This window comes from Echiichthys vipera (genome assembly GCF_963691815.1).
Source record: "Echiichthys vipera genome assembly, chromosome: 2".
In the NCBI taxonomy this organism is placed as follows: domain Eukaryota; kingdom Metazoa; phylum Chordata; class Actinopteri; order Perciformes; family Trachinidae; genus Echiichthys; species Echiichthys vipera.
The window spans coordinates 8504807-8519138 of record NC_139827.1 but is presented as its reverse complement, the minus strand read 5'-3'; the positions used below and the strand labels follow the sequence as shown (position 1 = coordinate 8519138).

The window sequence follows — 14332 nt, the reverse complement described above, 5'->3', positions numbered from 1 at the left end:
ACTGTAGAAATGTCTAAAATTACTTCTCATCTTTCCTCTCTGTCCTAGGTGATCCCACCCAGAGGAAAGGCATCTTTTAAACTAATTTTCCTCCCGTCTGAGGAGGGCAATGTAGAAAACACTTTATTTATAAACACATCGGCCCACGGGCTGCTTTCATACCAGGTCAGTTCCATAAATACACTACCTGCTGTGAAAACTCTGATCATGTTCTGTATGGACAATGATGAAATCCCAAATAGCAATGCAAGTGGTGCTTCTTCTCCTTCAGCTTCTATGTCCAGATAGTAGAGTGGAATATGTGTAACCACAGTGTGACCTTGCTATGACAGAATTTACAAATCAAACAAAATCAAATGGTTTTTGTTAAACATGTGTTATCAAAAGTAGAGACCAAACTGCTGGTTTAAGACTGCATCCACCATGTTTGTCCTCACTTTTCATCCTACATGCACATACACACACGTTAACAATGCAAGCCAAAAAACACATTATATATACTAAAAGAAAATCATGTTGGACTTTTGTTTTACATTTACTGGTGTTGCCTTCACTTGACTTGACTTGCATGATCATTACCTGAAAAGAAAGAATTGTAAAAGTAGTATCACCCATCAACCAGTAGACACGACTTATGTCTGTGTAAATGTTTTTGCCTTTACTTCAACTTAGTAGAATAACAAGAATACTGTTGTGAATACTGTGAATTCACATGCTTCATACTGCTGTATCCATTGGCCTTACTCGCACTCCAGACCCTCAGTCTGCCTTGTTATTCGCCCTAACTTGTTGTGCTTACACTTATCTGACCTTAGTTTTCTGTAATTTGACGGGCTTTGGTCACTGCTTAGTGAGTGTCTTTCAAATGTCAACTCGCTTGCTTGTTGCACGTTGATAAGGAGCAGTTACAGCCATTTGCTCTGGGAAGATTGGACCTCTGTGACAGAATCCAGCTGTTAGACAGCTACACTGGAACCAAAGCATATATGAATTGCTCCAAATACACTAGAAATGTGTAGCACACTGTAGTTGTAAGTTTTGCCCATCTCACATTAAACCTGCACCACAGTGTTTCTCACATGTAGCTTATAAATGGCAAGCAAACACGCCCAGACACGCAGACACTTGGACTCCCTTGCACTGTACCACTCCCTTCACGTACCTCAAAGACGTAAATGTTTCAGTCCGTTGTTTGTTTTTATGTTGTCAATGAGACCAACAACACACATCTTTGTACATTTTTCTCAAATATATATCTGTTGACTAATTGTACCATCATTATCTTTCTTTCCATTCCCTTTTCTTGACTAGTGAAATAATGTTGCCATAAAACTGTTGTTTTAAAGCTAAAAGTATGTTTTATGCTCAGTAATATGTTGGGACACATGCCACTGTAAAATGATAAACAGATCGCTGAATAGCAGACAATAGTTTTAGAGCTTAATGTCCGCTGTGTATGCTTTATTCAGCTTAAATGCAAGCCAGTTAACATCTTGAATACAGTTAAAATGGCTCTGTGTCACCATGTTGTGAAATGCCAGTGTTAGAGTGAGTAAAACTCCATGCAGCATTTGTAAAAACTTTGCAACCTGCAAACTACACCCTATTTGTTTTTTATCCCCTCAAGAATCAACTGGAAAACAGTTGAATGCAAATGTTTTTGTTTGGAAAATGCTACACCCTTTTGCAGTGCTACATTATTAGCATCCTTCTTTTTTTTTTTCTTTATTCATAATCACAAAAACATCAGCTACCATGTTATGAAGGGCTCCCGGAGCTTGTGTTCAGGCCCATTGAACAACACTACTCCTTTGTTTGCTTGCTCATTGCCTAGTCTTAATATAATGTGCATGGTGTTGAGAATCCTTTTAATGGATGTTAACTGTTCCTTTTCCAGGTATTTGGTGTGGGAGTTCACCAGGGTTCATTAAAGTCTGTCCAAAGAAAGGATAGTCTGCTAGTATTCCCTCACATCCAGAGCATTAAGCTGACCCAAACTCAGGTATGTATTTAAATGTCTCTGTGTTTGTTTTTGCAGGCCATGCAAACTATTGACTAAGAGCTCATCATTGGAAACAGCTGATTTCCCCTTTCCTGCCAGCCCTGATAAACATACACAGAGGCTTTGTCATACACACTGACAAGCTCTCCTGTCGTAAAACTATTAAATGTGTGTGCAGTCAGCATGAAGGATGTCACAAAACAATCCCCTTTTTCATGCTTAAAAAGTAAAATGTTTGCTTGTAGAGTATTACCACAAACTACTAATTTAAAGTGGCAAATGCTTTGTACTATCATTCATTTGTACACATGTTTCAAAGTCATGCTAAAACACTGAAAACCAATGACACATCAGTGCACTGTTTTAGAAGTATTGAAAGTGTTTTAGAAACGACCTGAAAGGACTCCTTGCCTCCACAACAGGAAGTGGGGCGGCAGTTGCAAAATGTCAGCTTGGCCAAGTGCAGAGAGACTTAATCTCTCATAAGCACTCAAACTGCTGCTTATACTTTTGTCTCCTCAGCAAAACACCCAAGTTTCAACATATGGTTAACAAAAACATTCTCCTCCTAAACAGTACCTTAATCATCAAGTTGGTACACTTGCTCCAAATTCATGTTGTCTGTTTTTTCTGCAGTCTTCTTTGCATTTCTTTAAGCTGGTATTTTGCATCATGTAGCAGGCTAGGCCACAAGGCTCTGGCTGTAAGGTGTGATATGTTAGCTGAAAAAAAGGAAAGTCCATTGGTATTCAATTAAAACAATTAAAACGGTAAGCTCAACCCAGTTTAACTACTATGTCAGTTTTGGTAGAACCTAATAAAGAGCAGCTCTCATAAACCAGACCATATGTTGAGCAAAATGGCCCTGTGGTGTAAAAGATCAATGAAACACCATTGGAAAGCTTGAGCACACCGTCTGAACCCTTACACACTCCAACATAGCAGATATTTTGGGGGTCAAGCAAACAGAATGACTTGATCTTCTGTGTAATGAAGAAAATAACTTTCAAATGGGACCAGGATCAAGAGATGGTGTAATACAGTAACTCTACATGTAATTTACTAACTGATGAAATTGTATTTAGTGTTAAGTTACTTGTTCCATGACCCAATTCAGGTGCAGTCCTGTACATTTGTGTTTTTTGTTAATTTTTTATTTTTTTATTAATATCAAACTCAAAACTCAGCACAGAAGAAGAACCAATTGAATAGTTCTCACTTGATTTTGTTTAGTTCAGTTTAGTGCTACATGAAAATGTTGGCATATTTGCAGCTATGTTCATCAATATGCACATTAGACGGCCTGTGACATACAGGTTTAAATGCAGTTGCACTTAATGTAGATCCAGTATAAACACCTAGCAAAGTCCACCATGATAAGTATTGGAAATTAATGATTTCCTAAACAGTGTCAAATCATGTTTTAAGGCCGCTGCAGTTGACAACCACAGAGTGTTCCTTTTATATCGTGGTCTGTGTTTGCAGACCTGTGAGCGTAGACAGACATACTGTTTATTTTAAGTTGCTCAATGAGTGAAAAAAACAACCAAAGCTCCGCTGTTGAAGTATTGAACTTCTTTAATGTGCACTGCATGGCTAGCACCACTAGAGTTCAGTCATGTGTGGCCTTGCAGTAGCCACTGATCATCGAAGGCCTTGAATGTAAATAAAAAGATGACTTGCTGATGTTCCTATCTATTCTTTAATGTTTACGTTAATCATTTAAACTCCAGATTTAATGGCAAGTCTTACTGTTTCTCCTGCAGGAAGATGCCTTCAACATCACAATACTGGGTCTACTCCTGGAGTGCAGCTTACCGAAGAGTTTGTTAAACAATCCTCAGGTACTTATTTAAAGATCCCCTCCACACACACGTTTTAAGACTTATTCAAATACTCTGCTTGGACTTATGATTGTGTCTGAAATGTTTGTCCATCCAAAAAGTAAAAATGAAAATCCCTAAAACTGATTGAATGATTTATGAAACATTGATCATTTTAAGAGTTTGTCTGCAGGACGCAATATGTCTCCTACTTCACTATAAAGTAAATTCTTGAATTTTCCACATCACACTTGTGTTTGTTGCATGCTGGACCACAATTGGCTGACAAACTAGTTGTGATGTCATGGAGACAGAGGAACTATTTTACCCAGATACTCTATGTGAATTGTATACATTTCTCTAAATTATACTTGTTAAAGCTAAAGTGTTACTGTGTATATTTCTTGCATAAAAGGTTCCTGACAAAGTATCAGAAACATCTTTTAGTGCACCATTTAGAGATAAAATGAGAAGCAATGGTCATGTGGTAGGTGGGGCTTGGTCACAAATTTTCTCATTTTAAAGCTAAACAGTCAAATATGTTACTGTTAAAACACTTACTGTGAGAAATAGGCAATACAGTAACAGACTATTGATGTTTATTGGATCAACGCTGCCTAGTTTCACAGTTTGATCACAGTTCAGAGCATTTATTGACACTGCGTCAGAGAGTCCTCGGCTCTGAGTGGTTGTCGTTGGTCCGGCTTGGTGGAAACTAGTAGATGCCATTTGGAGACAAGGAGGGCTCTAGGAGCAGACAGGAATCGAAGGTGGAAGTAGAGATACATTACTTTTTCCACAGAACTACCGACTCATTGTGGTTTCAGAAAACCTGAAAAGAAATCTCAGAAGTTACCAACTTCATTTTCAATTTTCAAGCAGTCAGAAGATGACATATTGGGTATACTTTGAGGAAAACATTCGTAACTTTTCTGTGATGTTTTGATCCTGCACTGTTTTTAGCTCGTTCCTACTAAGCAGCGAGTAGCGAGTCTTTCCCACTGCTCTCGTCTTGCCTGTTCCTTTGAGCAGAAGGCCAGCTAGTCCAAAACTTAAACAGACAGCTGGGCTTGTCATCTGAGCGCCTTCTGTTTCCTCCAGAACCCCTGAGGAGGGTGAGGACTTATGCCAGACTTTTAATTGCTTTCTCAAGAGGCTCTATAATTGACGCAGGGCTCCCAGTGCTCATGTGGTGCAATACACATGATGCAAGAGGTGGCTGCAGACAACCTAACTATATCACCATAATTATACAAACTGAAATCATCCTGGCGTTTTGTCGCACGAATATCCCAGCTGTGACCTTTGGCTTGTATCCAAGATCAACACCTGGTCCTCAGTTCTTGCTCTAGACTTTGCTATCATAATTGAGAACTGGCCTTTGGTCGGTGTCTATGCTGCTCAGAGATTAAATGAGCCTTCCAGGAAGTTAGCAGTAGACTTGGTTTCAAGGGATTAGGTTTGCTATTGCATCCTGGAGCCCCTGTGGCACCAAGGCAAGGCATCTGTCTACAGGTCGTCAAGTGCTGATTCGCCCACTTAGACGAGCCCTGGTTTGCAGGGAGATTTCACATTCTCCCAGTACTGACTTGCGAGCTTCAAGAGGGTGTTAGTCACAGGGTGGAGGCTAGTTGTAAAGTCACTGCCTGCTTGTTTCTGTCTGTCAACGTAAAGCAAGTGTCCGGTTACTCTGATGTCTGTCACACAGCTAGTGTTGTCACGAGGCAGGAATTCCTAACAATACCTTGAAAAATGTCAATATTCAATACATTTGTCTATACACAGGGATAATATATGGGTTTACATTTTTAATTTGCCTCCAAAACAGAACTCCTGCTGTTTTCTTTGACAACTAAAACCAGTCATGGAAGCTCTGAGCTTGTCATCTTTAATGAGCCAACACCACAAAAATACCCCGCAACTGATATTATATTAAACAAGAGCGAATGAGACGAATGCTGAGAAGACAACACTGTGAATGAGCGAGAGTTTTGTTTGTGCGTGTGTGCGTGTGTGCATGTGTGCATGTGTGCATGTGTGTATGTGTGTATGTGTGTATGTGTGTATTCGTGCGTGCGAACTCACTGTTGGAGAGTAGCGAGAGTTTCAGTAGTATGGAAAATTAGTGTATTGTTAAAATATATTTTTGACAAGGGTGGACACCAATATTTGACTATCTGGATATTCGTTTGTTGGGTAGATATTTGGTTTTCAGTTTTGGAATTTGTAGATTTGTTTTTTAAAATTTTCAAAACTGTCGATTCTTTAAAATAAATGAACTGAAAAACTGCAACTACTAAAACAATAATTAACAGTTTTCACTCACCATCTTGTTCAACTGGGTCATAAAATTCATACATCTTTGTTTTTTTTGTCTTCTTTCTATGTTAGTATTTGTTCCTATGTACTGAATTTTTAACCCTCAAATGAGTCCACATTGTTCTCATGCTTGTGCTTCTGTTTGGTGCGTGACTGGTATGTCTTTCCTGTCCCGTCCCAGGGGTCCTGCCTCCAGAGTGAGGAGCGCCTCAGTCTGCAGATTAATCTGTCGGCGCGTGGTGACCGGCCCACTGACCTGGACAAACTCAAGCCTTACGTCATTGAGCACATTTTGGTGCTGCTGATGGCTCCCACTGCTGGACAGGCTGCCGTAGGTGGGTTCGTTTGACCTGTCTGACCCGATGTCTGGAGGAAAATTAGCTGTGGGAATGTTAGCGTTGGGCAGCGTAACTTAAATTTGTCACTGGGCCTGATAGTGACTGACACTATGCTGCTTCCTTAACCTCAAGTCAAAGTACCTCAGTAAATGTCTTATCTTTAGCTACTGAAGTTCAAAAGGTTCAAATAGTGTTTGTATGTGGATGCTAGAGGAACACTGACTCACTCTGCTGCTGTCAGAGGAGAGAAATATAAGAAGGCGTCAGTTGTGCTTTCCTAGGCTTACTGTCCACAGACGCTAAAGATCAAATGAAATCAGCTGCACTGGTGTAAAGTTACTGTAAATAGTTTAGAGACAGATCTAATGCTCACACAGGCTTCTTCTTTGTTATTGAACCACAAAGCAAAACAAATTTGAGCTTCTAGGAACATGCCATCGTGTCATAGTTTTTACATACAGTATTCGACTATTTCTGTGCGGTGTAAAGTCTTGTTATAGCTTTTTTTGTGAACATGAGGGTCATGTTTCATTTTCACTTTTTATTATTGAGAGGCAAGAGGGTTTCAGCAAGGTCTCTTCACGACTGTAGAATGTAAGGGAGACCTTTCAATAATTAAACATGTAGATACATACATCAGTATCACATTTAATGATATAAACTAGGGCTGCACGATATAAGAAAAATATGCATTAACGTTGTTAAATAGTGTAATATAGTTGCAATAAATAAAGCATAACAAAGTGTACTCAGTTCTGCCTCTCTGCTACTTTGGGTTTACTGCGAAAATGCAACAAATCGTTGAATTAAAAGAACTGAAAGGAAAAAAAAAACATTTATTTTATTAAACAAGCTGAATATTGAACTGAACACAAAGACATCAATAAATAAAGAATACTAGTTACATTTTAAAGTGCAGTTTTCTACTGCTACTTACTTTCAACTGACTCAGAAAATTCCTGTGTCTTTCACATTTGTGGCAGTGTCTTTTGAGATTTGTTTATTGTCCAAGTTGAAATTGAGATGACGCCTTAAAAAACAATTATTGGGCAGTTCTTCTGTAAACCCATCCATGAATTTTGTATATTAAACTGAACATATGTACTTTGTTTATTTGTTACAGACGAACCAAAAATAGGAGTTTATATGTTAAACTCAGGAGGCAAGAAACTCTATGTAAAGGTGAGATTCTTTCTTTTTTTTTTTAGTTTTGCTACATTACGGGTACTGCAGGTAGCAATTTATAGGCTTTAACAAGATGATTTCTCCCCCTAGGACATGCAGGTGCTATCAAAAGTGGAGGCCAGCCTGGAATTTAATCAGGTTCTTCTGAGACCAGAGGCAAAAAACTTCACTGAAGTGGCTACACTTGCCTGCCGAGGTGAGTACTCCATTTCAAATAATTTATTCTAAATTCACCTCATATCTTATATTGGCGATCACATTTGACCCAGTTGTCATGGAATATTTTCATCAACAACAGTTTTGTTTCATATATCAGGATCATTGTCAGGCCACGGAGCGAAATGCATGGATCATATCAGTTTAAAAATCCTGGGGAACCAGACAACCTTCAGCTTCCCTGGGCTACATATCACACACAGGTAATGTTGATACCTATAGCCATTAAACCATTAGAATTCAAGTAAAGCCTTTGTCCTTTTGTTTAAAATAACCGTGGCTGTAGTTACTGCCAAGCATCTGGAAGTTCACATATTTACCATCTCTGTTGTCTGTTATAAATGATTAAAATGCTTTAACTCTCAGAAAATGCTGAATAACTTAATTCTGCTGTGTCTTTATACAGAAGGAGCGTGGGAGATCTGTTGAGCTTGTTCCAGGTGAAACAAAGAGTTACAGACCAGGTGGATCTGTGGCTGACTAACTCCCTCCTCGTGCCTGTCACTGTGATGAATGCCAGCCTCTCACAGAAGCTGCAGGGAGTAATGAAGGTATGCTCTGCTGCCTTAATGACAGGAAGCACAACTGATTACATTTGATGATCATCATTAAATGTCTCTTCGTTTCTGTCAACTGAATTCCAACATGGGCAAAAGACCCTAAACATCCCCCTGTTATTATAAGGATCCCAAGTTCAAAACAACATTTGACACTCTTGCCTCTGCTGCCCCCTGTCTGTCAGGTGATGAACTTCAGTGCACCACTGACAGTTCCCCAGGGCTGCTGGCATATCCTGTCCCTCCAGCTGCTCAGCAGGGCCCTGCCCGTCAACCAGGTGTTCACCTTGAGTCTGGACACCAGTCTGGGCACAGCCCTGCACATTCCCCTTTACTTTCACTCTTCTACTTTAAAGGTACAGTAAAATACCAGTGGCTACAGTAGTTAGTGGTGTGTTGGGTTGTGGATCTGTGCACAGGATCAGATGTGGTAATAGATGATGTGTCTGTCAGCAGGGGGAAGTGGTGTTTCAGGCGGAACAAGACTGTGGGCGACCATGCCCTCTCAGATTGTCTGAAACAGGTGAAACATGTCAACTCTTAAACTCTTATGTGACAAAGAAAGTCATAATCTTAGAGTTTTTTTTAGTGTTCATTTATTAATTTCTAATTTTCTTTAATATCCCGTCAGGTCGTTCAGAGTGGCAGCGTTCCCTCCTGCCCGACCTTTTCCCCTCGTCTTGGGCTATAGACGGCAAACTGGCTGCTGAGCTCTGCTCTCGATGGCAGAGCAACAAAGACAAACTGTCTTGCAGGTCAGTTTTTAAATGCAACACGCAGTTTTCTTTTTCATGACATAGTGAGTCTTGTCATCTGTCACTACACAACATTATTAACGCCATTAATCCTGTAAATCCTTTTGTCTTCTCAGGTGGCCAAGACTCCCCGTGGAGACGTCCTTTCCTCTGGACTTTGGCGCTACACCCGTCAATGAGAGCAAGGTGGGCAAAACTTAATGATTCCACACTAAAAATGTTGTGGTTTTTTTTTTTTTAAGCTGCATCTAAAATAAGTGCCATTTGTCTGAAGCAAAAATGGAAATGTTTGTTTTTATCTGTTTCAGGTGAAGACGTTCAAGCTGAAGAATCCTTCCTCTTCAGTGGTTTCTGTAGAGATTCGTATCCTCTCCCTGTACCCTGCCCCCCTGGAGGCTCTGGACCTCCTAACCAAATGGTAAGAGTCTCTGTCAAGAGTATATTTTTGATATTGCAGAGAGAATTAATCTACAGTTGTTTAGAGGCTGTTTGGTGTATTGTACCATGTTGCTCCAGCACATCCCCTTGAGTTGAACTGTTTTCTCTGTTTTGATTGGCAGGTTTAATATCAGCCCCGTCTCTGTCAACATCAGCACTACAGAGTTTTCTCTGTTGGCTTCTCCCCTCAAGGTAAATCCTGAGAACGCATCTGGGAAATCAAGTTGTGGCACTGTTTAACCGTATTGATTTTTTAGCTCCCTTGTTTAATTTAATGCATGGTCAACCCTGCCATTCTTATTGTGTGCTTCAGTCTTGCTTATGTTGCTTTCCCTCCAAACCTTTTCTTTGTGGTTCATGTGCAGGCGGGTGAGAATGTGGAGGACACAACAGGGGAGGGTGTCCTGCGTCTGCTGCTGCAGCCCTGGGAGGCCAGAGAAGTAGCTGTGGTCTTTACTCCCTCTGAACACAAACCCACCACCACCATCCTCATCATCAGGTACTGATTCATAAGTTGGATGAGTTTGTTCATTCCTTTTTCAAAATGAGTATTTAGGTTTCATGATGATGGAGTTATTTTTAAACTTTGAAAGAGATGTTTCGCAATAGTGGATATTTTCACAGACTTTTCACAGCAGACATTTTGATTTAGCACATGTCATAGTAGGAAAATCACAGATGCTTTTTCCAGGGATCTGCTTTCCTGCTGAAGTGCAGTGCAGTGTGTATCACCTGAATTACTTAATGATGAATATATACTGTATATTATGATATCAAGAATACTTTTTGTTAATTTTGTTGCCGAATCATGTTTTTATGATTGCAGTGTTTTGTGAAACATGATCTTTGTTTGTCTTTTTAACCTTGTTCCAGGAACAACCTGACGGTGTTTGACATGATGATGGTGCAGGGCCACGGGGCCAAAGAGCTGCTAAGAGTCGGAGGCAAACTACCCGGCCCAGGAGCCTCTCTGCGCTTCAATGTTCCTCAATCAACTCTAATGGAGTGTCGTGATGGTGAGATTAATGTTTAAACTTAATATCGACACGTGACTGTTGAGTAATAAAGTTTATTGTTGCATATTCACTTTTAACAGAAAGATAAGGCAATCTAACGAACAAAAGTAAACCATTACTGTTTGCCATTTCTAGGCCTGCGCACCAACAAGCCACTCTTCGCCATCAGAAAGAGTTTCAAGGTGGAGAATGCAGGGGAGCTTCCTCTGACAGTCATGTCCATGAATATTAATGGCTATAAGTGTCAGGGCTTTGGCTTTGAGGTCCTACAGTGTCGGCCCTTCAGTCTGGACCACAACACCTCCTCTGAGGTCACCATTGCGTAAGTGGAATTTTAAACTGTAACAGGTGTTTTCTTTTCTTTCTTTTTTTTACTTTTGCCACTTAATATTTGCATAATAGTTTAATTAGTTAGTTAAAAATGGATAAGGGTTTTCAAGGGGGCTGTATGTTTGTACTCTATAAGCAGCACCCACATCTGTTGGGTCATTTCCTGCTTCCTCTTTGTTTGTGCAATATGTCCTAATTATACCTTCCGCTTCTTTTATATGTTCTCGTTCTGTCTCTTTCTTTGTCCATTTCTCTGTCTCTCACTGTCTCTACCTGTCTTGTGTCCTCAGCTTCACCCCAGACTTCACCTCATCCTGGGTGATCCGGGACCTCACCCTGGTGACATCACGCGGCACCTCTTTCCCTTTCACCCTCAATGTGACGCTGCCCCACCACATGTTGCCTCTCTGCGCTCAGGTGGTTCCTGGCCCCAGCTGGGAGGAAACTTTCTGGATGGTCACCCTCATCTTCACATGGTTGGTACCTTTTTAAGTACAAAACGAATTTCAGAAAACATCTGAGAAAAAAAAGCTTTAAATCTGTTTCGTCTCTAATTGAGATTTTCAACATCTGTGAAAATGTGGAAATGACACAGATCTTAAGTTAAACCTACATTTGTGTGTCCAGTTACTCTCTGTTTTGAACGTGATGACATTTTTATTGGAGATTGTTCTAATATTAATTTAACTATTCACAGTAGTAAGTCATTATTCGTTCTAGTTTCGGGGGTTGTTTTTGATGTGATCTGTTGTACCTTTTTGTGTTTCAGCTTCTCCCTGTTTGGTGTGTGTCTTATGGCCTTCCGTCAGGCCCAGTATATCCTGAGTGAGTTCTCCACACCCAGCATCAGGAGCAACCACAACTCTGTCATGTCCCGGGATAACGGCCCAGTCAATAATATTGCACCCAATGGAGTAAAGTACGTCCAATGTTTTTCGATAAAGTAAACACTGTTAACTGCATAAAGACGAATGCTGCAAGTGGTTAAAATAATTACATTTTTCATTTTTGTGTGTTGTTTGTGTAGTAAAACAAAGGGCAGTTGTAAGAGCTATGTGGACACCTGTCACACCTCAGACAAAGGTAAGGGGCGTGGCTCTCCAGCCTTGGCCAACAGCCCCACTCCACGTCCTCAACCATCCTCAAAGAGAGGCTCCTTAACCGCCCCGTCCCAACAACAAAAGAAACACAAGGTTTCACTCTATTACACCAAATTCAAGTCCAGTTCGCCGACAGCAGTGCCTGATGCTGTTACGATGGATGAAGAGCATGAAGACCTGACACCGGACCCTCCCCTGACCCCAGACCCCGATATCTGCAACAACAACGAACCAGCTTTCATCAGTGAGATGGATAAAAAGACAGGCACAGACTTGAAAGAAGACCCCCACAGCACTATAGAAGATAGAGTGCCGGCAGCAGTTATGTTTCCTATGGAAATGCCTGCCGGTTTCCCAGAAAATGTCACAGTGGGTCCAGGACCTAGACCCGGCCTGTTAGTGTGCAGTCCTGTAGAGAAGAGCTGCACTCAGCACTTTGCAGTGAAGATCACCTCTGAGAAAAGGGACATTTCTGAAATGGAGGTAAAGAAGGTGCTGACATTTAAGATGCCTGTATTCACTTAAATGTTTTGTCTTCTGCAAAGTTTATAATCCTAATGGCTTCTCATTAAAATTAAATTCAAATTTTCTTCTGTCTCCAGCTGAGAGATGATGGCAAAGTGCAGAAAAAGAAAGCACAGAATGCAGAGACTGGAACTGCTTCAGGAAATATTAAGGGAAAGAGGAGTCGCAGGAAGACAGAAAATGTCTCCAGGTACGCCTCGCTTTACCGATATTTCTATCCATGAATCAATTAACATTTATTCTGATTGTGCAATTTTTAAAGAGTGAACAGCGATCATTAAATGGCAGTGAAACTAAATACGACAGTGTAGAGCATCGAACAGTAAGATAAGATGCATTATCATTGTTTCTGTTTGGCCCTAGTGCCCCGGAGCACAATGTGGTAGTGATCCCAGAGAGGGAGAAAGAACCTGAATGGAAAACAGGGGACCGTAACCTCACTGGACCCCGTAACAGGAACCGCTGCTGCAACAGCTCCAAGTCAGAAGCACCAAAGCCTGGACTGAGTGTTGAGAGCCCCCTCAAACAGAATGGTGGGCGTCTTCCTGACCTGTCCCACTTCTCTACAGCTTTACTAGCTCTGCAATATCCGAACACTTGATTTTAATCTCACTGGCCATGTTGATGTCTGGCAGGTGTGTGTCCCGCTCGTACTCGCCGAAAGTGTGCTACAGAGCGGCGCAGTGGTGGAGTGTGTGAGTCGGGCTCGGACTCTGGCAGCTCGTCGGGCAGTGTTAGGGCCAGCAGAGGGAGCTGGGGCAGCTGGAGCAGTGCCAGCAGCATCGAGGGCGACAAAGACCCCAATGCCCGAACACATGCCTGCACTACCTCATCTAGAAAAAGTAACTCACACTTAGAAAAACATAACTATTAATATACAATTAATATTTACAATTTAAGTAACAAAGTGCGTAATCATTATGAAAATTGAATGTAGTTGTACTTGTATCACAGATGAGAAGGCTCAGTTACATTATTTTGACATTTGTGCAAACAGATTATGTCTTGTTGCTTTTTACAGGGGAATCCATGCATTATGGCGTCTACCCAGTAGAGAGAGACTGCTACCAGAACATGAATACAAACTACAAGGCTGTCAGGTACCTCAGCACACACACACACACACGCACACATTCAGAATCAGCTGGCTGTGATTATTGTATGAGCCTCCACAGAGACACGCTCTTACCTCAGCATTTGTTAGCGAACGTCAGCAAAAGATGAATACCAGTTTATCTGATATAAATGTGGACAAATTTCGGTTTAAAACATTAATGTGAAATGTTTTCCATATGTGGACCGTACGGAGCACTTCAATTGTACAGAACAGTATGAACTAAAAGCTCCTCAAGGAACAGGAATGTTTATTTCATCTATCCCAATCCAATCCATTTTTATTTATAAAACACAATTTAAAAAAAGGTTTCCAAACTATAAAACAATAAAGCGTAATTAAAAGACAAAATACTAAAGATAAAAGACACAATAAAACATTATTAAATAGATACACTGTCCACCCCATATAAAATATCTGTGCACATAAAATCAACAACCTGCATCGTGTCAGTGTCAGATTTTACTAAAACTTTCAAATCAAAAAGTAAAGTTTCTATTTATCCACTTTGCTGCATAGCCAGGCCACTGATGGAAATGTTCACATTAAAATCAGTATGGTTTGAAAATAATTAATGGAAAATATAAAACTGGGGTTTATCTGTTCCTTGTTTG

At 40.6% G+C, this 14332-nt stretch overlaps 1 protein-coding gene across 4 annotated transcripts in view; it reads left to right on the top strand.

Moving 5' to 3' along the window:
- tmem131l (transmembrane 131 like) overlaps positions 1-14332 on the top strand; it is a 36476-nt gene that overhangs the window by 17404 nt on the left and 4740 nt on the right. The window contains exons 6-29 of one of the 4 annotated variants that reach the window (XM_083937933.1): positions 49-165; positions 1898-2002; positions 3769-3846; positions 6326-6479; positions 7606-7664; positions 7758-7863; positions 7984-8086; positions 8290-8434; positions 8626-8796; positions 8897-8963; positions 9072-9195; positions 9312-9381; positions 9504-9613; positions 9756-9825; positions 9999-10132; positions 10507-10649; positions 10785-10971; positions 11270-11455; positions 11749-11898; positions 12007-12562; positions 12682-12794; positions 12968-13137; positions 13240-13446; positions 13626-13704. In XM_083937933.1, the coding sequence (XP_083794059.1) occupies positions 49-165; positions 1898-2002; positions 3769-3846; positions 6326-6479; positions 7606-7664; positions 7758-7863; positions 7984-8086; positions 8290-8434; positions 8626-8796; positions 8897-8963; positions 9072-9195; positions 9312-9381; positions 9504-9613; positions 9756-9825; positions 9999-10132; positions 10507-10649; positions 10785-10971; positions 11270-11455; positions 11749-11898; positions 12007-12562; positions 12682-12794; positions 12968-13137; positions 13240-13446; positions 13626-13704 (3404 nt within the window). Of the gene's footprint in view, positions 1-48; positions 166-1897; positions 2003-3768; positions 3847-6325; positions 6480-7605; positions 7665-7757; positions 7864-7983; positions 8087-8289; positions 8435-8625; positions 8797-8893; positions 8964-9071; positions 9196-9311; positions 9382-9503; positions 9614-9755; positions 9826-9998; positions 10133-10506; positions 10650-10784; positions 10972-11269; positions 11456-11748; positions 11899-12006; positions 12572-12681; positions 12795-12967; positions 13138-13239; positions 13447-13625; positions 13705-14332 lie in introns of all 4 variants that reach the window. The other 3 variants (XM_083937931.1, XM_083937932.1, XM_083937930.1) reach the window with 3 other exon arrangements.